We start from the raw sequence: 25,452 nt of genomic DNA on the forward strand, positions 1-25,452 counted from the left end.
CTTTCTGACACTTCAATATCAAAAAAATGCAAAACTATTGAAGCCAAGACAGATGAATCAGGTGGCATTTATATATTTGGTATTTATATATTCCAGTCATAAATATTTTCAGCCTTCGTCTGAACACGAGCAAATTGATAAAACATAAAGATAAGTTGTGTCTTGCCAAATATGTCAAATAGGCCTACGAATGCACAATTTTTCTGCAATCATGTAATTTCTGCATGATTCATGGAGCAATGAATTTGGCTATGCATGCATTCAAGATGAATCTCACTCACAAACGAACATGAGGTGTCAGGAGAGCAATAGAAATAATATATTTCGTGATCCAATCATGAAACTATGATTCTCATTACCATTTTTCGCTCATAAATCAATGATAATTTACATAATTATTTCATTGAATAGAATGCACGTGTTCATCAAATCATGGAGAAATAGATATCAACATGTATCTTGTTTACAATGTATCTAGAATGTATTCTAGGTACATGGCATGTTTCTCTATTATGATCAAACGAATCAAAAGTGAAGAAGACTGATTCAACTGGAAAGAAAATCATTTGGAAAATAAAACTAATTTTTTACAGCAAGTATATACCAATGGTGATGGTTTCCATGTATGAGCTATAACAAATATTCAAGCGATTGAGGTAGGCTATAAGTTATTAGAAGTATATAAAAGCTATATTATCAATTGTAGAATAAGAGGTCAAATTGCGTTGTTACGTAACAGATGTGCCAGGTACCGTACTGTATTGAGATCGCTCCACAAATTCGTGTGGGAATCCTTACTGGTCAATAAGGATCTTGATTGAAACCTTTGATAGGCCTGTGACAAGAGGCGAAATAATACTTGAATTTGAAATACTATCTGACAAGCTCCAACTTCAGGTGTGCTATTAATCCGTCAGACTTCACTGTATGCCCAATAAAAGAACTTCAACTTTTTCTTTGACCCGAACTATAGGAACTAGAGTCGGACCTCTCTGGCTTCCCTTACCCCTTCTATTCATTAACACAGGTTATATAACAACAGCTTGCTCAATGCTCAAGCGGAAATATAAAACTTCCAGGACTTCGTGATGTGGTCTTGAAATTTATTGCTTTTGAGCATTAGTGGTTATACCGACAAGCTTTACACTAATAAATATTGTATTTTTGGGAGCGCGTAAATATTTTTCAATTAGCGTTAACTTAAATAATAAGTTTATTTATCGCATACTGGTCAGCTATGGAGGTTAATTGGGAATTTCATAAACCGTCTTACTCGTGTTAGCGTTTTGATAAAAAATACAAAAAAGGGTGGCTAAATCATCAATAACATCCATTTAAAAATTTTTCATCATTATTTCGTTATACTTTGGGATTGACGTTTTCTTTTTTTACTTCTAACTTCATTCCATCCACCTCTTTCCCTTTATTACCTCCTTTTCCTCTTCCCTCTCTCCCTCTACATTTTCCACAATACCATCCCCATCACGACTCTGCTTAGCCGAATAACGTCTATCACTAAAAAAAATTATCTAAAATGATTCCGTCTTCAAGTAGGCTATGTAAAAATCACCATCACATTGTTCGACAAGTGAATTAATTTCCACAAGTAAGTGGTTATTTAAGCAATGAGCGAAAAGGTTTGCAATGTTGAAAAATCAACATCAACAACAGAACAGCATTGTATCATCATTTTATTTGTGCTGGAGTGAAAACTTCTGATGTTTTTCATGAGCTATATTTATTCAGATGCGGTAACCACGACTCTAAAAATGGTTATGATACATTGAAATTTCTTCCATCATTACATCAGGAAAATAGGAACAGAAAAATGTTGAACATAATTTATAATAAACATATACGAATGTATAAATGGAATGAATGTAGTAGTCTGGAAACAGAGCTATAAAATAAACAAAATTATATAGACTATAAGCTATTAATTTGGAACTATATAGTCGTATATATGAATTCTACATTCTTGACCCAAAATTTAAAAAACAATATTATTTTGTTTATTTTCTGAAAACAAGGTCGGTAAACAAAATTTCACACTAAGAAATTATGGAAGGGCAAGCCTACCTCTGGTTCGGTTAGAACTAGTCCTATTAGACTAACACTTCGTCTGTCCATACGAATGAGTCCTCTTTTCTCTTGTTCTGCATAGAAGAGTTTGTTAGGCCTAGGATTCAATGCAGAATCAGAAGGTCGAGGACTGAGTTACATAATAGAGGATTCTTCAAAATGAAGTTTATGGCCCACAAGCTCCTATAAACAAAATCCAAGTAGATAGGATATTTTTCTCAAAAATAAATTATATAGAGAAATGAAATAATTACTGAATAATATGAGTATGCCTTATTCCAGTACGATGGATGTACCATACATCAGTCACCACGCATTATTGAATCTCTTCTTACTCATCTAGAAATTTGTATAGACTAACTTTCATTCAACTTTTTGTGTGATAAGAATGAATTCAAATTGTACCTGATAAGGTACAAGATTTACTGATACAATCGTCAATCGAACCCCAAAAAAAAAAAACAGAAATATGAAACAGAAGAAAATTCTTTCTATTAATGTAATAGATTATGACATGCATAATAAAGGGCCATCAATGAATCTAGAATACACATTCCTTGGCTAATTATTAAATTATAACTCAACATAACAGGATACAATATTATAATCGATAATTATAATAATAATAATAATGTCGATTGACTATGCTGACTCAGGTCTGGTGTCTGTCAGAGTTTTCAGGTCGCAACTGATCAATCTCAGGGCCTCTGACATGACCTAACAACTGCTTTTTAGGTAGCCGGGACCGACGGAAATTTTATAATCAATTATTCTATTGCAATATTATTCTCAGGTCAATCATTCCCGAATTCATTATCAGACATTCATTGATAATATTCCAGAGTAATAATATTAATGTATTTATTTCGACTGGACTTCCTTGTAGTGCAGACATTGTCATAATCTTCCCACATTGTGACTGTAGTCTATTCTATTCTTGGTAATCTGAATAGCTGACGATTAGAGAATGAGGGTGATGATAATAAAAGTTCTGGAAACGATAATTATGAGATGTATTCACGCTCGCTGATGTATCAATATTTGTCGACCAACGACGAAATGCATGTTACATAAGAGTAATTTGTTGAATCTCCTGAAAACCTCCATCAATAATAAATTATATACTCATTATATCCTGTGATAGATTAGTAGATGACTCGCATAGTTTAGCGGAGTGCCTTGTTGATAAATGGCCATTTCAAGAGAAATCAGATTGTTTGGGCTGCTATGCGTTCACCAAATGAGTAAGATAAGTGTGAGAAACGGGACGTTCACGGAAACGTCACATATTTTAAACCCTCTCGGTTAAATTGTCAAAATTGTCCCGCTTCCATCGTGTAAAACTGCGTCCCGATCTCATCTCATAACGGTATAGTAAGCAAAAGGTTTTATCAACAAATTTAATACTGGAGTAAAGTAAATAATATAGGTAGTAGTTACTTTTGGAAATTCTACAGTTTCATGAGTTATGAAACATGTTTTATTGTATAAATTAATTAATCTTCATAGATTCGTTGTCAAGAATGAAGTGAAGGTGGCTGAATGAACTGAGGTGGCTGAACTCCCAATCGCTGGATGAGATCAATTTATTATTGTCCTTTCCTGTAGACCACATTTTTTTTTTTGAGAGAGTGTTCAAATGCTTCTTTACTAATTTTTGGACAAATCATAATGGTTATAGGATCAATATAGGCCTAATTAATCGAATCGAAATAAATTCTACAATCTAATTCGAAGGACATCTGTAGCACATGCAGGTGTAAAAAAAAAACTAGCAGCATCACTCTTTTTCCCTCTTCTCCTTTACCTCTGTCCTTCCTCTACTCACCTCCTCTGTGAGCTGATAGCATAGGAGTTTGAAGCCTCCAAAGCTCCACTACGAAGAAGAATAAAGAGAGGGGGAATCGAGAGAGGTGTGCGATCGTGCGAGTGCGAAAGTAAACAAATATACTGCTTGCCTGGTCTGCTGTACAAAGGAGAGTCATTACACGTTGTCAACATCTCCATTTTATTGTAATAATTAAGCCACTTTTTCATCATTGAATGTATTACATCATCAATTAAGGTAAGCTTTTTCTATATTCCATACATTTTATGTTGATTGTTTGGGTTAACTGAGTATTAGATGGCAGAAAGTTTGGTTAGAATCGTAGCGCTTCGTGGTTCGTGGAGAAGCTTCGTATACAAAACTTTTGACCGTGTGTCAACTTTGAGAGTCGCAGTAGCTACTTTCAATGATTTTTTCTACATATGCAAATATTATTCTCAAATTTTGAACCCTATGCCTCCGAGTTGAAATCTAAAAAATGATTTTCTAAGAATTGTTAGTTGAAACTATATTTACAAAGAGCTAGTGATAGTTTTTTTTACGTAGAAAATGATTTTGGGAAGTAGCACATGTCATAGTGAGGTACAATACCGGCATTGCCTACGCATGTCACACCTATATTTCTGTTACGTAACTGAATTCCCTCGTTTTGTTTAATAGTTTATATTTCTCAATTCTTTTATTTGGTCAAATGAATAGAATGTTTCCAGTATAAGGCCTGTTGAATATAATTGCGCCTTCAAATTTCATTATAGGCATTTCATTATACAGTTTGACTATACGTTTTAAATGAAAATACTTGTGATTTATAATAGATTTCTGAAGATTCAATCATTTGTAAGGTATACACTGCCTTACAGCCTCTTCATTTTATACAGGGCCCGGCATAAAAACCTGACTATTTTTGAGGGATGATAACTAAAGTGTCTTTCGTACAATTAAACCATATAATAAATCAAATTAAAGATCAAGTTTTGCAATTTTCAGTGAATTACATAGATTACTCACAAAGTTTTTATTTGTAGATAATGTCATCCAAATTATTTCCGTTAGGTACTTTTCACATACTTACTTCCCTAATTCTAAAATTTTCCATTGCTCGCTCAATCATCACTTGTGGAATTTCACAAATTTCTCGTTGAATGACTTCCTTTAGTTCTGTGGATTATTTTGAGAATGATCTCGCAAGCGGCTTTGCAATGTGCCCAATAATTTGCATTAAGTTGTTACACTAATATTATCTTATACAGATGGAATTTTAGGTCGGAATGAAGAATTCGTCGTACACTTCGATCAGAAATGGCTAGCGCAACAGCATGTTTCGCTGCTGAACGCCGTGGAGACCGTGTAACAACTAATCAGGCGTTTTTGAGGCGTTCTCACGGTTCGTTTTCGTCCTGTTGGTTCCATTTTTAAAGCGAACAACGTGTTCCTGGAATTCTTCACCCACAACAAGATCGTAATCCTACTGGGAACAGGCGCGTTTCGATTTGAATTATTGAAATATCTGCGACATAAACGCTGTGTTAGAATAACTGAGTCATTATTTTTAAAATAAGCTTCAATCACAATCACTTTATGCTCACTTGACCACGACATACTGGCTACTGAAATGGCAAAAATAGACCTGTCGATGTACAACATTCCCGCCTTTTCAATGACATTGGTTCAAACATAACAATCAATACAAAATCGTCATATTAATATGCCGGTCCCTGTATTGATATATTCTGGTTGAGAAAAATGGAATTCCCTGAGAATTTATAATCACCGTAACTTATTACTCTTTGACGCTGCTGAAATATGAAATAGATTGCAGGAGATCCTGCAGGATCTTATTCAAAAATATGTTCATGATTTTAATATTAATTTTTGATCTGATATTGGAAATACACAACAGCTTATATGATGCTTCCTTAAAATAGAACGTTTGAAAGTATATGAAATGCTTCATGGATCTTCAAATTACCAATTCCATATATACGAGAACATTCTTCAGGGTAGAGGGCATTGATCTTGAGAACTTGATTTCTATTTAAATAGGAAACCAGAAAAAAACTAATGTTATGAAATAGTCAGCTAAAAACAGTCCATTCAATAGCTTATTAGATGATTACATAACAGTATAGTATCTGATAACTTACGCTGGAAAGCACCGATAATTCAGCAAAAAATCGATTCATTGATTCCGTTTGTGAGAAGCTGAGATCAGAGATATATTGCATGACAAGCAACAATAACCTAATAATGTATTCAATATACTTTTTAAATAACATATACCGTACTTTCGATAACGACTGAACAAGACTAACTCGATTGGAATTGACGATATTTTTTATAAAAGTGTATGTCTTTTTTTGTGGATGTAATTAATATGTTGGGATTAGTGTTCCATTTTCACTGTGAGCTATATAAATACAAAATATGGTACGGTAGTGTTTTGTCTTTTAATAGCAGTACTAGTAGACTACTCAAGTTCAATATCACGGACGTTTTTGAAAAAAAAGATAGAGGTGGAGGAAAATCAAATATCAATAATATGATGCCTTAATGTGAAAAGAAGGTCGGAAGGTCCATATCGCGATGTAAAAACTTTGAATTTGACAGAAACAGTTTAATAATAATAATAATACTGAGGGTGATAGGGTCCACATAAGCTCTTAGGTTTGTGCGAGGGTAATGATGAGTTAGAGCGATGATGATGATGAGGGATGACGATCTTTTTTCAGGTAGTCGGGAACGACGGTATCGTCTCCTCCGAAAGACGGTTCGACAATGTTCAATTTGTCAATGGCCATCATAGCTTGTTTGATGGACTAACATAGCACTACCTGAATATATGATTCTTATAAAAAAACAACTGCTGGGTAATAGATAAAAATACAGTAACCTAACACAGTGGATTCAGTAGATAAAATATTAACGAAGTAGGCCTACAGTGACAACACTTTCAGACCAAACACTATTGTAGGCCTAACATTGCATAGATGCAACTCTTGTTGACAGTTGTAGGACTTAACATTTCAGAAAACCAAATTCAAGTTGACAGTAATTGATTCAGAAAAAGGATTACTAGTTTCCTAGAAACTAGAGACATCATGTTTATCAACATCCTTTCAACTATAAGCAGCCAAAGAATGTTGTTAAATTATTTCCAACCTGTCTAATCACAGCTTAATGTCAACATCGTAAACTTGACAGAGAATTGCCACTGTAATTAATTCAACTTCGTATTTTCGATCAATTTGTCAAGAAACCAGTCGGGAGTCGTGCGATATCGCTATTTCCTTCTCACCTTCTCTCAAACTTGAATGGAGTTCATTCCGATTATTACGTAATATCCTATCTAGTCAGCTCGAGTCATGGCAGCTGAAGTCGTCTGAGTATTTGAGTAGGTACTCCGTAGTATTTTTTTATCATTTTAAAAGTGAATTAATTCACAGAATTTGTGTATCAGTAGGCCTTATATTTTCCCCGCCAAACTCATAAAAGCATCGTAGACACTACTGTTATAATTTTGTAAAGGCAATTCCATAGGCTTCATGGAGAGCATTTCATTGGTGTATTTAAGGTTTTTATACTTTTATCTCCAAGCTCGCTTCTACCTTTGACTCTAATTTTGACGCCTGACAGACACGAGTGCAAGCTAAAAAATGTCAGACAAGGCTATAAACATGACTTCAACCAAGATTGATGAGGAACTAGGTTTTTTATGTCAGTGCTTCAAACTCGGTGATATTTTTGTTGTATGCAATCTGCTGTGGTGAGACTCTCTCCCCTACCCACCAACGATGTATTTATAAAAATGTAAAAATATGATTGAGTATCAGCTCCATATTTACTAGCCCATATTTACTTGATCTTGATATTCCTGAATGAGTTTAATTATCATGAATGAAACGCATAGTCATATTGTCTTGGCTCACAATCAATTAAATCAGAACAAATTTAATAGTTGTTAAAAAATATACATTCCAGAATCTGTGTTATACTACGAGTAGGCTACATTGTTATGTAAAGCATATGAGTAGAGTTATGTTACAGAGCATTTTTTTAAGAAATCGCCTGCAAATAGATAAAGATAATTTTCTCGTATCACTCCTCCCTAACTTCCTACTCCAACTCCAACGAGTTCATAATATTATCTAGTATAATAATATTATCAAGTATAATAATATTATCTATGACTTATCCGATGTATAAGTGAAGATTATCTTTTTCGAATTATATAGTATTATATATAATATTACTGCGGATGAATTTGAATGTATTTTCCCCCCTCAAGTCAATGTTAACACCATAAATGGTATGCTGCTTCGTCTTAAATTTATAAATCACACCGTTGATGAATGCATTCGTATGATAATAATGACTACGCGGTAACGGTATCAGTTAATTAGTTCCACATCCCAGACCTTCCTCAACTGCATTGTATTAATTAATTATTATCTAATGTTATTTAATGGAAGAGTTGGCAAGAAAACCATGTTAAGACTTATTTGAAGAAATCATAAACTTCTTTACGCATTCAAATATGATAGAGAAATACAGTTGTAATACTGTATTGATCTATTATCTCGCTTACCGTAGCTGATAAAATAAATAGAAGACTGCCCACGGTCTATAAATGCTTATTTATTACTGTTATTGATTGGTGATACGCAATTTAGTGCATGAATTTTAATTTGATACTTCCCCTATCAGTTCAATTAGATAAATTATCTCATTCTGGAATGTATAAATTATTCATTAGTGGTTAGAACAGTAAAGATTGAATCTTCGATTTTACCAATTCCTATTAGTAAGTAGAGTAGTTCATTAAATATACAGTGACATTCCTATGTATCATCAAAATAAACGATAATGGCAGGATTTTATGGATGAGAAAAAACTTGTGTAGAGTGAAACTCACTTTAAACTGTCAGCAGGTATGTTCGAATGAGAAGCATTGATGTTGAGGCTACACGAAATGCTGGCAGTTGAAGAGGACTTAGAAATAGAGAATCTGATAATTTTTTGCGGATAAGAATTTAAAAATGTTGGGTTGTAAAAATTTTAGGTTTTTTCTCTGTCGAACAGTCATGACAGATGAAGCCTTGTTTCTGTCTTGGCACAACCTGAGCTTGTGGGCCCCGGATTCGCCATCTCAAAATGGTGAAAGTTGGAAACCTTGGAAAACTAAAAAACCTACAAAACTATTGTTGGATAACTGTGAGTATGATAATTTTTCGGATATCGTTATTAAAAAGAACTTCTATTCAAATAGCAATAGCCTTTATGCGCAGTTGAAGCAGAGACAGAGTGTTGATTTTAAATTGTTTACAAGGCCATTGAGCACACTCTAATGAATAGAACACAAAATGTAGAAATGCCTGTATAATAAATGAAAATAGTTTATATCAGCATGTAAAACATAAAAATAATAAGGAGAAGTTGAAGCATTTCAACCTCACAATATACGCAATGGAGACAAATATTGTCGTTTTGATTCGTACAATGCGTACGGGTATCTTTTAAAAAGGTAGAAGAGAAAAAAGTCTCAATTATTTAGACATAAAAAGACTAAAACATACCAGGAACTGAAAATTTATATTTCAAGAGTATTCAGTTATCACTATTTCAAATTGTCACTTATTCATCAAAAGCAAAAGCTTCCAAATATAATTTATTGTGATACCAGGACAAAAACATCATTTCTGAAATACCTGTTGTGAGACATCTGTTGTTTAGAATTTAATCGACGCAGTCTTTGCACCAATTGGAAATTGGAAATAATGTAGGAAATTTTATAATATTTGCATTCAAGATATGTTTCAAGTGACTAAAAAAGATTCAATAATAATTATGTTTCTGATGAATAGTTTTCTAGCAATGAATATTGATATTGATTGGTGATTCTCATTTATATCGATGTTTTTTTTTCTTCCAGTGAGTGGATTTGCAAAATCGGGGAGTCTACTTGCCATAATGGGACCAAGGTGAAAATTTCAAATAGTTACAATTCAGTAATAATTCATTCAATGAGAATTGGCATTTGGATTTTCCCACTCCAACCTCATGATAATTCTTTTTGCTTCAGTACGTGTAGCCAATTTTGAAATTTACAAACTTGGCTTCACGACTTCTCTAATGTCTTATTTACTTGAAATGTTCTCTAAAACTAAGATGAAGTATCTTCCAAATAATATTTTTTTGGTGGAGAGAATTTGAAATGGAGTGAAGAAGAATACCAACTTGGATGTGAACTTTGAAAACGGATCTCTATCAAATTTAGAAATAAAAAACATTAACACAATTTTGATGTTTTAAACATGTAATTTTATCAAAGAAAATCAAAATTAGCCAATCAAAAACTACTTGCCTAGCATTAAAAAACAGAGGATATAATTTTTTCACTTTGCAATAATTGTGTATAATTTTTTATTAAGAAATGAGATTACAGCCAGCATTGTAATAATGTAAAAATATTTTTTTATTTCAGTGGATCTGGAAAGACAACGCTTCTTGCAACAATTAGCAAACGTATTACAGGTATTAGTTCTATAGGCTATTTTATCATTTTCCACCTTAATGGAGTTCACAACTCTGAAAATTGTACCTAATGGATTTCAAGACTTTGTCATTAACTTGACTTCTATTACAAAAAACCCTCAACTATGTGTGAAGAGACAAATATACATCAGCATGGTACCTACTGCATTATCAAATTATATAAAATTCAAACTATATCACACTTTTCAGTTGAAAATAACATGTTTATTTCATTCTTTTTTATGCTTCGGTTTTGAAGGGATCTCAAGGAGTAAGTTTTGGATTTTTCATCTTTATAGAATTAGACTATACTATCCGGTGATATTTATTTTGATACTGCTTTGATCATAGTTCAGTCTGAAGTAGATCATAAAAAATATTAGGCCTATATACTATTATATTTTATTTGTATATTGATAAGTGAAAAGGAAGATGTTTTTTACAGTACAATTAAATTAGAAAGAATAGCATATAATACTGATACTCTATTTTCATTTAGGTATAATTTATCCAATTTTAGATCAGTTACAGGGAGAAATACTTCTCAATGGGAAGCCATTAGACAAAGATCTGATGATGAGGATATCCGGCTTTGTACCTCAACAAGATTTAGCCGTAGATACTCTTACTGTGAAAGAGCATATCCAATTCATGGTGAGTGACAGATTGCTATTTTTCATCCGAATAGAAAATATTTTTAATGTTTCTATCATAATCATGCTATCTCTAATCGCATTCACACATTTTTCCCATCTAACTTTGCACTTATCTATGAAAACTGTTTGTTTTTCAACTTGAAGGAAGGTTGATGAAGTTGGAACTTCCACAACAAAGATCATGCAATTTTCTCTCAAGAAAAAATAATCTGCTTCCAGTTATAAACTATATATAATTAAAAAGCTACCTTACATATAATAAAAATGAATTCTTGTTCAAGTTTGACATGCATTGGCTATCTTTCTAAGTTTCAAGTTTCAAGTTTATTGTTTACATCAGCAATACAACAAAATAAAAAACATCTCATCAGATACCTATAACTAACAATTTAAAGATACTAGGCACTTCTGAAAGGTTAATTTGGCACTATATTATAATGTATCAAAAATACAGTAGAAATTAACTTTAAACTTATAAGTACTTACACAACTCATATCAACATTTTGGAATAATGTAACTGATGATGGAAATGAACCTTAACATTTTATGTGAGAACCGATGCAGACAAGTTTTTATGATGCGGGTACAGAGGAAGCAGCATTGATCCCCTCACCTCAAATCACATGTCTTCCCATAAAAGTACCTATACAGTGAAGACTTTCAGTATACTGTACAGTTACTTTTTTATGATAGCCTACGGTGTAGTGATAGCCTAATGCTCACTTGTTGAATCACAATTTTAGTCACGTATCAACCTAGTTAATTGTTTACGAGCACCATTGCATCACATCATCAATAGAATAATTAATATTAAACGAAAATTCGAATAAATCACCCCGAAGACTTCTGCTACTGCAAATATATTGACAACAGGGTAAACAGCTAAATGGAAATTCGATGAGCGCTACTATTCAAAAATTATTTGTCAGTCCGGGAATCGAACCCGGTACCTCCTGAATTGCCGGTCAAGAATGCTTACCCTTATTAGGGTAAGTAAATTAATATTGACTTATAATTATTTACTCACCCCTTATTATTGACCAGCAATTAGGAGGTACTGAGTTCGACTCCCGGGCTGACAAATAATTTTTGAATAGTAGTGCTCATCGAATTTCCATGTAGCTGTTTACCCTGTTGTCAATTTGCAGTCGCAGAAGTCTTCGGGGTGATTTATTTGGATTTTCGTTTAATAATAATTAATAATTCATCAACATTTGAATAAATGTAATATCTCAGTAATTTCCATGAATAGAATAATTTTGCAGCCCTTATTAAAAACATTTAAATCGAATTTTAAAATCGATCCAATACTTTCGCAGTATAGGTACCTACCGTGAGGTTTTTGAATCTATCTAGATGTTCAAGTCACTATTATAGTCTACTTCCTTTACTATTCCTAATTTATCATACTATTATTGCGTATATTTTTTTATCAGCCCTATTCTATTTTCAATGCAATATCAGATTGATACTATGAATTGCTTGAAATGTTAGATTCCTCTGTTATTACGTGAATAACTGCCATAAACTAGTAAATATCTAGGTACCCTACATCATTTTTCATCTTCAACATCCATCATTTTCAAATTCTCAATCTTCTGTTTCCTATAATATTATTATACTGTAGTATTGTTTTCAGGAATGAAAATATAGGCTGAATGAGTTTGATGAATATGGTAGGCTATTACTTTTTATAATATGTTCATAAACTCATGCATTCTACCGTATTATTTTCCAGGCCAATCTGAAAATGGATAACAGGCTTTTAAAAACACAAAGAGAAGTAATCGTAGATACACTTATCAAAGATCTAAGTCTTAAAAACTGTTCTGAAACATTATTGGGTGAAATTTCTGGTGGAGAAAGGAAGAGGGCATCGTTAGCCGTTCAGGTGAGTATCTATGTTTTGCAATTGAACAATATTAATGTCAGTTCATTTGTTCATTCATGTCATATTAAAACAATGCATATTATAATATTCATCAGAATGCACATTTGATGTGACAATATAAAATGCCCGCCTTTGATTAAAATTTCCGAATAGTTTGGAGAAGATTAATACCAAAGTTTATATACTGTAATATTCTAATACTGTACTGTACGGTACCTAGTATAATTTATATCTACTATTCACCCTCTGATTCTTATATTAGGTACTAATTCATTAGACCAATATTTTGAACCAGAAGATTTGAAGGTAGATACTATAAAGATAAGATCATAGAGAGAGATTCAAGATCTAAATCAAATAGTAATACAAAATTGGACTTGAGTTTTCTTATTGTAAAGAAATATTGATGAAGATCTTCATTGATATAAATTGTGTAACATAATAAAAACAATATGAAGACTTGTAGTAGTCTTCATTATTTTTATTAATTTGTGAAAAATTAGCTCATTCAAGTGAAGTGTTTTATTGTGTAACTTGTTTTCTTGTGCTTCTCCGGTTACAGTTGATATAAATTGGGCCTACTATTTATTTTTCACATGTTCATTTCTTCTTGTTAACTTCTTGTAAGTAGAGAAGAGATATAATCCACAACACCTCATTTTTAAAAAGTTTCAAATCAATCCAAAACAATTTTCCGCATACCTTATGTACATTATCGTATATATACATTAAAATTAGTTATTATAATTTGTACACAATTTCCAATGGCAGCAGCATAAACTTACTTTTGGTAGTAACATAAAATAAAAAAATTACTCTTCAATGTTTGATTCCATTAAGAACTGCTTGTTAAATAATCACTTTGAACAATTAATTACGACATAGCAGTCAGGTATTTATATAAATAAAATCTAATGTAAGTAGAAGCTAATAGCTTTTATTTATATAAATACCTGACTGCTATGTAGTAATTAATTGTTCAAAGTGATTAATAAAATTAATACTTCCATATTTCAGGTGATACAGATAGGCAGGAATCAATCGGGTGTAGAATAACCAGAAAGGCCTGTTTAGTTGTCGAAATGTCAAATCTTCCAAGCCAAATTGATTAGGATGGGATTTTTACAAATTGCAGATGCTCACAGATCCACCGTTGCTATTCTGTGACGAACCAACGACAGGCCTGGACAGTTACAGTGCGGCTACAGTGGTGAAAATGCTGAGTCAGCTAGCCAGGCGGGGCAAGGCAGTGGTCTGCACAATCCACCAGCCTGCCTCTGATGTGTATATTCTGTTTGACAGACTCTGCCTTCTCCTACCCGGTGGACACATGGCCTACCATGGTGATTCGTCTGCCGTGCGGGCTCACTTCCAGAGGTAACTTTATTCAATCTATCAACAGCCAACAATACAAATTGTAAAGCAAGGCAGAGTCAGAGTATTTATATATTTACATAGCCTTTACACTAAAGGTTAACCAAGGCTAACTTATCAGAGAGAATCATCTAAAAGGATGTAGAAAGTAGAATAGTGAATAATTTTGTAATAAACTTTATGTGGATAGAAATAATACATCTCTAATGATTGTCAATAAATTGAACTTTGTGATTAAACCCAAATTCAATATCGAAGTACCTACCAAAATGATTATACGTCACTTAGAAGGATCCAGGGTTGTAAGTCTGTTTTTCATTCCCAAATCATTCTATGATAATGATATGAATTTTTATTCCCAAATCATTCTATGACGATAATAATAGTTGTCTAAAAATGCAGAGTGTCAGCATTACTGAGTGGCTGGCTCAGGTCTGGTGCCATCATTTTCAGGTTGCACCTGATCTATTTCATTGCTTTTTGTGTAGTTGAGAAGTTGATATTGTGGTACGGTACTGTAATTATTCATATTAAATAAAAAGACTAAGAAATTGACAAAAACCACAGATTTATTGATAGTTAGAAAGACTGGTTTTGGTTGTTACACCATTGTCAAACTCTAATAAACTGAGACTGGTCTTTCTAACTATCAATAAATCTGTGGTTTTTGACAATTTCTTAGTCTTTTTATTAAAATTTCATTGCCTTGGACATGACTTTTTAACGACTTATAAACAGGAATAAGCAGGTATAGATTCATAGATCATGAAGTAGATATTAATCACTCTTTATTAAATTGGATGATGATTCATCGACGGTCATACCAGGAGATACAGCGATTTATCATTAAGGAACTTACATGTCTTCGATAATCTGTCAATCAATGAAACAAGAGAAAGAAACTCAAATTAATTAAGTCAAGTTAAAATTTGAAAAAACTATCACAAAACCCTTGAAAGTTCTATTAATCCAGTGAACTAGAAATTCATTAGACCATAGAAATATCAAAAAATAATAACTAAAACATTTTACTATATACAAATAGATTATTGACTCATTTGTGTAGTATACATTAGTGATTAGGACTTGATTTAGTTCATAATATGATCTCCATTGACCAATAAAATTTGCAATGCAATTGAATTTACTTCATATACTTGAAAAGTTTAAGTAAGTGCTGTATATAATTTGATTCTATAATTATGTTAATATTAAAGTAGAGATGTAATTTTAATGTTTTAAAGCTTAATCATTACTTTGTAGCATGGGAGTTGAGTTTCTCGGATCATACAATCCGGCTGACATTTTACTTCAAAGACTGAACCCGAGAAATCGAGATGATAAGATTGCTGTGATGACTGCGTTCGACAACTCATTGGCCAAAGCAGAGCTTACCAAAGAACTTGCTGTGATCTCAAACTCTGCGGGCCCTCAAAGCTTTTACTTTGGTGTGAGTAGTATTGAGCTTGAATTTGAAGTTTGAATTGTAGGTACCTTAAGGGAATAAAACTGAAGAAATTGGAATGAGATCTGTTCATGATATATTTTATTGTATTTTCAGTCACCATGAAATTAATTATTTTTCAGGGAGAGGCTGAATTAGAAGTGATGTAGCGTAATAGATATTTTTAACGCTCTATTTTTAAAAATTCAATAAGAGTTTATTTTTAAAAGCATGGAAATATAAGTGAAGTTTTTTGTGAAATAGCTCACATTGAAAGGGTGATTGTCTGTTCTCATGGAAAGGCAAATTTCATAGTTTTATTAGGGTGTTATTAGTGGGCCCTATTATTAGGCCTATATTGAATATTATTTAATGTAGCCTACCTATAACTTATTCCAGAATATTATTTAGGCTATCTATTTTACATTTTTTTGTGAAAGTAAGCAATGTTTTTAATATACGTACATTTTCATTCATAATTTTGATACATCTCAATAATAATTATTGTTTTTTATCTACTTAGTTTTCACAATCAGTTGTCTTGTAATGTTTTAATAGGTAATGTTTTTATTCAAATTTTGAATCAAGTTCATACTTTCAATATCGTACTCAATTAATTTAATTATTTAACATTTTTCCAAGAGTTTTAAATATTTTCAATCCATAATGAAATTAGACAGACTCAAAAATATTATTTTTCTGAATTTCAGATTGAGGATAAGTTCCTGAAATACTACACAATGTAAGTAAATCGATCACATTTTAATCATTCTCATTCAATTATTTTCTAGAATGTCTAGAAATTCGCATCTATGCATTGCATCATCCTATTATATTCCAATGTGAAGATTTTTGAAAGTGTTTCAAATTAGAGTTTTTCAGAATATGTCCATAGGCAGAAGGAGAGTGAGGCGCTGAATAAATCGGCAGAAAAAATATCAGTGCTGAAACTTGAAATGATATCATTCGATAGTGTGTTAATGTCACATCTCTACAGAAAGTACTTTATCTGTATTTTTTCTCTAGGGCTACTTTTAATAAAAATAAAAATATATTATTAATCTCAGTACCCTTATAAATGATTTTCACTTTTCACTTGAAATGGCATTAGTAGCCGAAACATGTTGTTGAAAATCATTTATAAGGGTAGTCATATAAATGTAGTACTTTATCCACTTTATTTTTAATCATAAAAGTTAAATGTCAATTCGATAGCAATAGCAAATTCTCCATTCTCCAAAATTGGATGGTCAATATATATTACCATAGAGAAACAATAGCATAAGTAGATATCCCATGGTATGTCGCAACTTTCACTGTTATCTCAAGCTGATAGTCCACGTAGTTCTTTCCTGTGAAGCTTTATGACGCTGGTAGTCTCTCATATTGTGCCGTTCATACACTCTTACCCGGGTAAAACAGTAAAAATCGACAATAATCGACAGCAATCGGCTTGAGATAACAGTAAAAGTTGCGACATAAACGCCCTATACCATGGGATATGTACTTACGCTATTGTTTCTCTATGATATTACTCATAACTGTATCTTTTCTAGTGTCAAATAAAAATATTTTTCTGTCCAGTATAATTTCTATTTTGTTTGATTAAATCGTCATACAGGTTTTCATTGAGGTCAATAAAAGCCATTATTTTATTTTTCAGTCAGAGACCGGCACTCTTACTACAGATGCGCTTATTGTTATGGAGGACGTCGATAAGCATGTTCCGCAACTCCCAAAGAATACTCCTAAGACTCATGATGTACATAGTAAGTTCAATACAATATTTCTCATTCAGGAGTGCCCACTGTGGAGAAGGGGGGTGGTTGGACGCAGAATGCAACCTTGACATTTTTTTGGGAGGGGGGAGGCTGGAAATTAATCAGATCTTGGGTGGGGGTGTCAAAAATAGTCAGCAGAAATAACCACTGAAGACATTTTCAAGTGGTTCTCATTTAAAGGGGGGGAATTTATGGTGTCGGGGGTACGTCCATGGTCTTGGCTCGAACATCCCTATATTTTTGCTTATTATTTTCATTTATTAAAACTGAGACAGTTTATAACAAACAATCAATAAGACTCTAGATTGTGTTTGGTAAATTCAATTCAAAATCTATATTATGTCTGCTCTGGACATTCAATGTCGTTAAAATACACATTACACCACTTACGTTATTAGAAATTGTATGACAAAAAGATTTATAATATCGTTATAACTCTTCAAACTAGCTCAAATTCAATATATTGGAGTACCGTCTACATGCATAATATTTACTTGTACAATGTGTTTCGTTATCTGCAAGAATATTTATTATGCAAGAATATTTACTAGCCTACTACCAAAATTAGACTATTATTGTGTTCATTATTCCTCAGTGCTGGTTCTGAATGAAGCAGTCATATCTCAAGAAACAGACATAGGCCTATCCAAGGTAACCTAGAATATGTATTCTAGGTTTGGGCCTATAACATAGTAAATTAGAAAAAATTCGTTTTTATCTGATTCACAACATGTGGGCCTCGAAACTAGTGTCTAAAGCTGCGTTTACACCAAAGCTATTAACAAAATGTTCATTTTCCGTCCTCATAGATTCTATTGGATTAAACCGAGCTAGACAAACACATAATGCACATTGATGTGTATGATAAGTTATGTTCAATCTAATAGTATCTATAAGGATTAAGTTATTAACTTTTGTTAATAACGTAGCTTTAAGCTGCGTTTACACCAAAGTTATTAACAAAATGTTAATAACTTAATACTTAATAACTTAATTGTCAACAGAAAGTACTATTTCATACTTATAAATCCTATTTGAGTGAACATAAAATGGAGAATCAATAATGAGTTATCGCATGTATTTGCCAAGTTCCGTGCAATCTGGTACAATTTATAAGAATAAAAAAACAATGTCGATAAAAGGATGTTATCCCTGAATGTCCAAGAATACTATTTTTTAACACAAAGTGAAATTCAATACTATATTTTCTGATAAAATATTAGTAACAATTTAACAATTGATCTACTTTTTATTTTTAAGATATTTTTTTCATACATATTTGTATATATGACTTTCTTAATGAAAAATAATACACGTTTTTGATTATTTATTATTACAATTTGATCCTCACATATGCTTGTACATTTCAGTTTACTGGTCTTCTAGTTTCCACGCCGTACACACAGCTAGCATTGGACCAGAAAGGAATACAGAACTTTCAAGGTTTCCATTACGCAGTCATAACTGAGACCATATTCTGTCACGCTTACAGCGTCATGCACACCTTTCCGTCTGAGATTCCAGTCTTATTGAGGGAAATGGCTAATGGTCTCTACAAACCTGGGCCCTATTATTTCTCAAAAGTTCTAATACTTGTAAGTACAAACACATTTATAACACAAACTGATGATTGTTGACTCTACTATAATAGACAGTGAGAAGTTACATTCATATATTCAACTGTTACTATCAGCCTCTACTGATAAACTAATTAATAACCAGGCCTATCTACCATGAATAGGGGTTTCAATTAAATTCAGAAGATGAGTATTCAATTCACATCGAAAGGTGTGATAAAACATGTATCTGGCTTTAATATCTAAAGAAGTAACTTAAAAGCTATACGGTACATTAGAATTTCTATCATATTGCAATTACTGATTTTTCACAAGTTAATTGTCTACGTGATTTTGCATCTCACTATTTTTATTAGCGGTACCGGTATTTGAATTTCAAAATATTATATAATTATAATGATTATTGAAATCATTTAATTATTTTTATAATGATCTGAAATAATTGAAATTTATTATAAAACTATAAGTTACACTCATGATGGTGAATAAATCATGAACTTTCTCTCAATAACTATTAGGAAGGTAGCCTATAAAAAATTGAAGTAAATTATTAATCATCAATGAGTCATAATGTATCTTGTTTCTCATAGAAAAAGAGCCATAGAAAAAAATTGTTATGGTCAACTGTAATAATTATATTGCCCGATCGAGGTCTAACCGAAATGTGAAATTTTCATCTCTGATCAATATGAATGTGGTAAGAATTTGAAAAACTACAAATTCTCAAATGCTGGTGCCACCTCATATCAACTCTATTAGAATGATTTTTCGTTTTTCAAACAGTAACTTTACTTTTAATTGAACTTTTTTCTCAAGAATAGAAATGTGAAATGCTTTGAATTGAAAATCAATTCTATTTCAGGTGCCAAGGGCTATCATAGAGACACTTCTGTTCTGTAGTGTAGTCTTCTATGTGGCCCAAGTCAAAGGTGGAGCTCTTGGTTTTCTCATGTTCACAGCTCCAGTCATTGCAAGTGCTGTTACCAGCACCGCTTATGGTAAGCCAGCTATGATCATCTCAAACACAGATTAATCATTGAAAGAAGATTCAATAATTGTTTATCTCATTAAATGTTTTAAAATGATGCATTAATCTCAATATATATTGCTTTATCAGGGTAGAAGTAATAATATTAGCAATGAATATTGTTGAGATTTTATAAACTAATAAAAAATCTGGTGTGGCGCACTCACACAACTTTCCTTGCCGTAATGAAAATTGATCACCTGACGCTAGTGTTCCCGCGCATCTCAAGTCTACTATTCAAAGATTTGAGCCAGCTGGTAACAGGGCAATAACGCTGGAGACACACATGAGGTCTGCTATCTCTTCATAGTGAATGATTTAATAGAATCAACAATAATTTGCAATTGAATAATCACATTTTTTCGAATTTAAAGCTTATTTTCAATTTTAGGTGAAAATGTTACTGAGCATTAATTGTAGAGATTTTCATGCTCAATCTACTCCACTTGACTTTTTTTCGTTTCAATTGTATCTGAAGCCTGATAATTGGGAATCTATCTGCATTGATGGGGCGAAGCTCCTGAAATTTTTCAGATATGGGACTTGTGGCAGTTGATAGAGCTTATCGATGACTATTTTAGGTATGAATTTGATCAAAATCGTTGGAGCCGTTTTCGAGAAAATTGCAAAAAACCCTTTTTTTGACAACATTTTCGCCATTTTAGCCGCCATTTTGAATTGCATCAGATCGAAATTGTTCGTGTCGGACACTTATATCGTAACGACCTTAAGTTCCAAATTTCAAGTCATTCCGTTAATTGGGAGATGAGATATCGTGTACACAGACGCACATACACTCTTACACACACACACACACACACCACACACACACACACACACACACACACACACACACACACACACACACACACACACACACACACCACACACACACACACCACACACACACACCACACACACCACACACCACACACACACACACACACACACCACACACACACACACACACACACAACACACACCACACACCACACACCACACACACACACACACACACACACACACCACACACACACACACACACACACACACACACCACACACCCACACACACACACAACACCACACACACACACACACCACACCACACACACACACACACACACACACAACACACACACACCACACACACACCACCACACACACACACACACACACCACACACCACACACACACACACACACCACACACACACACAACACACACACACACACCACACACCCACACACACACACACACACCACACACACACACACCACACACACACACACACACACACACACACACACACACACACCACACACCACACACACACACACACACACACACACACACACCACACACACCACACACACACACACCACACACACACACACACACACACACACACACCACACACCCACACACACACACACACAACACCACACACACACACACCACACACACACACACACACACACACACACACCACACACACACACCACACACACACCACACCACACACACACCACACACACCACACACACACACACACACACACCCACACACACACACCACCACACACACACACACACACCACACACACACACACACCACACACACACACACACACACACACACACACACAACACACCACACACACACACACACACACACACCACACACCACACACACACACACACCACACACACACACACACACACACACACACACACACCACACACACACACACCACCACACACACACAACACACACACACCACACAACACACACACACACACACACATACAGACCAATACCCAAAAACCACTTTTTTGGACTCAGGGGACCTTGAAACGCATAGAAATTTAGAAATTGGGGTACCTTAATTTTTTTCGGAAAGCAATACTTTCCTTACCTATGTTAATAGAGCAAGGAAAGTAAAAACTAATTAAAAAGAGGTAAAAGAGCTAGGTACGGTACCCATTTGCAATAGTTTAATGCTTCCAGAATAACTGTCATTAATCTATTATTCTCAAGAACTTATTCTAAGTAGCTTGAATGATAAGGTAGTTATTATAAAATTGAGATAATATTTTGTGTGTTAATAAACACATTGATATGAGTTACACCGTAGAGTATGATATCCAAATTTTTTAGCATTCACAGTAGACCAATTATCCTTGAATAAATTTATGTTGTTTTCCAAAACAATACACTCAATGATAACTCTGTTGAAGTTTTGAATTTCAACATGAAGAATAAAATCTAAATTTCAAAACTTTGAAACACAGTGTCTAATCTTCAACTCATACTTATTTCGGAGTATTATTATAATATAGGCTGCTTTCACTGCAATGGAAGCTACGGAAGGATCAACGTAATGTTTTTTTTCACATTTCACATGGGTCATAAATGTACCGTAGTTGTGGTTGAAGTTGAGACAATGGAGGGGATTTCCTTTTGCACTCAGCCCACTGGAGAGTTCATATCACACAATTCAAGTAGGCTTTTTTTATAAATGACTAGCTGGCCCGGCGAATTTCGTACCGCCAAATAGTTGCATCTCATGACAAACTTTAGCTGTATGCTTTCCTGAGGAGGCACGATAATTTTCCAACTACAAAATAAATAATTTACTAAACATCAGTTGATTCTGAACACCGAAGACATCACAATTATTCGAAACAAAGCAATGTCTTTAGAGCATGTAAGTCTTTAACCTGAAGCCGCACTGCTGGATGGTTACACACAGAACAGTCATTTTGTTTTTAGTCGTGGCGTTTAGAATAAAATACATGGGCGGTTATGGAGCAACACACACTCTTGTCTACAATCTACCGACGGCTGTTGTATGACGCAATGATTATAACAGCTGATTTTTATTTCTGTATGGCCAGCTCACAAATCTTCCCCCATAAGGATAACATGTGAACATTGAAGGACCGTAGGAAAGAGTCCTGAAGTCGGATAATAAATTTGAAGGGCCATAAACCTGGCCCTGAACATAACGAACACAACTGAAAAAAACTCATCAAATTCGGTGCACACATGAAAAAGTTATTGGATGTCAAAATTTGAGGCTCGATTTTTATTTATATAGATTGTGTGTGTTGATAGAATTGAAAATTAAGCAGCTTGGTAAGTGAATGATACAACATTTTTTTTCAGGATGTTTCATATCTGCGATGTTTGAAAATATAGCTACAGCCTCACTCCTGTTTGTCCCACTGGATTTCATATCATACACATTTTGTGGACTCTTCTTGCAATTAAGGTAGAATAGACAGTATTAAATTATCAGATTTCATTCAGTTAATTATTATTATTATTGAACGGAAATCTAAATGATTGATTTCCATTTAATAACTTGATCTTCAAATTGTTTTTTTCACAGCAAATTTTAGTATTTTCCTAGATTCATCCATTCGAGTGCATTATACTGAAGTCTGACACGTTATGAAATGGATAAATATTATTATTGAATTTGTTAAATACGGTACCGTACATAACACTCGGTATTGATATTGAGAAAATTTTCATTGAAAAATATTAATTTATTATCTTTTCCACTTTTGATTTGGAATTAGAATATTTGAATAGGCCTACATTTGATATTGTCTTTAGAATCAGAGTGTCTTCATCATAATTGAAAATGCATAATAATATAATGTGATTGAGTTTTTAATAATAAATATTGTTCATTTTTCAACAAAAATTCAATTAAATTGATAAATTTATTATGTTCATAACTTGCAATGAATTCTTCAATTGATAGCCTATACTTTATAGTTCCTTTTATTAAATTCAAATGGTCCTGGTAGGTAATATCATATTCACCAATATTTATAATAATGATATTTTATTCTTTCTAAATTATGAATATTTTTTCTTGCTCTCACGACCTTGTAATATTTTTTAATCAAATCAAATTGTTTTCATTTTCAGCACTGTCCCATTCTATTTAAAGTGGGTGAAATACATTTCAAGATTCTACTATGGAATTGAGGCGATATCAATACTTCAATGGCAACATGTTGATGACATAGGTAAATAAATAGTCAATTTATTCAAATGTTGTTGGTTTCATAATTTATTGTTCAATCATAATGTTTACAATATAACATTCTAATACGAATTAAGCTGGATCCCCACACATCAGTGACAGTGAAAGTGACCAGCACAGTGAAAATATTTATATTTTCCACGTATTAGAATAGCGCATAAAAGCTCTTACAGGTGAAAAGTTCAGAATTAAGGTGAGGGAGGAGTTGTTGCAGGTTTGTCCTTATTCCAGTGAGGAATTCTTTTTGCATTATAGAATGCAAAGATTGACGACTTTCATAGGTGGTCAGTGGGATTAAAAAAAATGGAATGAAATGAAATGAAATATTCTGATTAGACTGTTCCTTCCCACTCAGAAAGGCCTAGCCAGTACCCTATATATAATATCATTTGAACTTGTGAGAATAATCTCACTGTACCAGTCTCTTCTACAGTTACTCTATACAGTAACTACACGTAGTCTATTCCACTGCCAGTGGTGTTTGCAAAATATAAATTCATATTTATGTTGGGATATTATTGATATCAAAATAAAAAAAATTGCTCATTAATAGAAGATATTTTGTTTTTTCTATTTTACATTGTATAAGATTTTTTCATTTGAGAACTTAGTTCAAACCCCTATTCTCATAATAATGTGATGAATGCTTTTCATAAAGATTCTATCAACATGATTTTTTATATTTTCAGCTTGTTCTAATAATCCAGACATTCCATGCATCAGAACCGGGGAAGGGGTATTGGAAAAATACGGCTTCAACTCCATGAACCTGAGTCTTGACTTTTTCGCAATGTTCATCGCCTTTTGCCTGCTTCATGTGTTCGGATTCTTGAATTTAAAACGAAGAAGCAAGCAACAATCAATTTATTAGATATCAGAGCGCCATGGTGGAAACAAACAGAGGTGCTCTCCCATGAGACTCATTTTCATTCATTATTCAAAATATATAAATAAGAAAAACGAATAAATATAAGTGAACATATTGAATTAAATTGTAATTTAAATAGATTTTTATGTAAATTTGTAAGAAGAATAATTCAATAAACATGTATATTTTTTAATCAACTGCTGATATATTTGTATTAGTCAATTATTATCTATCATGTATATACGGTATAGTTGATTATTCTTGGTCATTGAAACACTTTGAAAATGTGGGCACATCGATGTGTATATTTAAACTGTCATAAACGTT

The 25,452-nt window shown here is 33.1% G+C and overlaps 1 protein-coding gene across 3 annotated transcripts; it reads left to right on the top strand.

Annotated features, from left to right (window-relative positions):
- The first annotated feature begins 4,000 nt into the window (after positions 1–4,000).
- LOC111064156 (protein scarlet) lies at positions 4,001–25,452 on the top strand. Of its 3 annotated transcripts, none has more exons than XM_039434012.1 (15): positions 4,001–4,147; positions 8,990–9,121; positions 9,840–9,888; positions 10,392–10,441; positions 10,962–11,095; positions 12,837–12,989; positions 14,125–14,366; positions 15,627–15,813; positions 16,518–16,549; positions 17,471–17,576; positions 18,959–19,183; positions 20,028–20,163; positions 23,363–23,468; positions 24,140–24,240; positions 24,947–25,200. In XM_039434012.1, exons 2-15 carry the CDS (start codon positions 8,992–8,994, stop codon positions 25,126–25,128), a joined length of 1,833 nt encoding a protein of 610 aa, XP_039289946.1. In that variant the 5' UTR covers positions 4,001–4,147; positions 8,990–8,991; the 3' UTR covers positions 25,129–25,200. The 3 variants fall into 3 exon arrangements, with proteins under 3 accessions (XP_039289946.1, XP_039289944.1, XP_039289947.1); XM_039434010.1 differs by having other exon boundaries at positions 4,010–4,147; positions 8,970–9,121; positions 24,947–25,452; XM_039434013.1 differs by having other exon boundaries at positions 4,022–4,147; positions 10,967–11,095.

The sequence above is a fragment of the Nilaparvata lugens genome, chromosome 8 (genome assembly GCF_014356525.2).
Source record: "Nilaparvata lugens isolate BPH chromosome 8, ASM1435652v1, whole genome shotgun sequence".
Taxonomy (NCBI): Eukaryota; Metazoa; Arthropoda; class Insecta; order Hemiptera; family Delphacidae; genus Nilaparvata; species Nilaparvata lugens.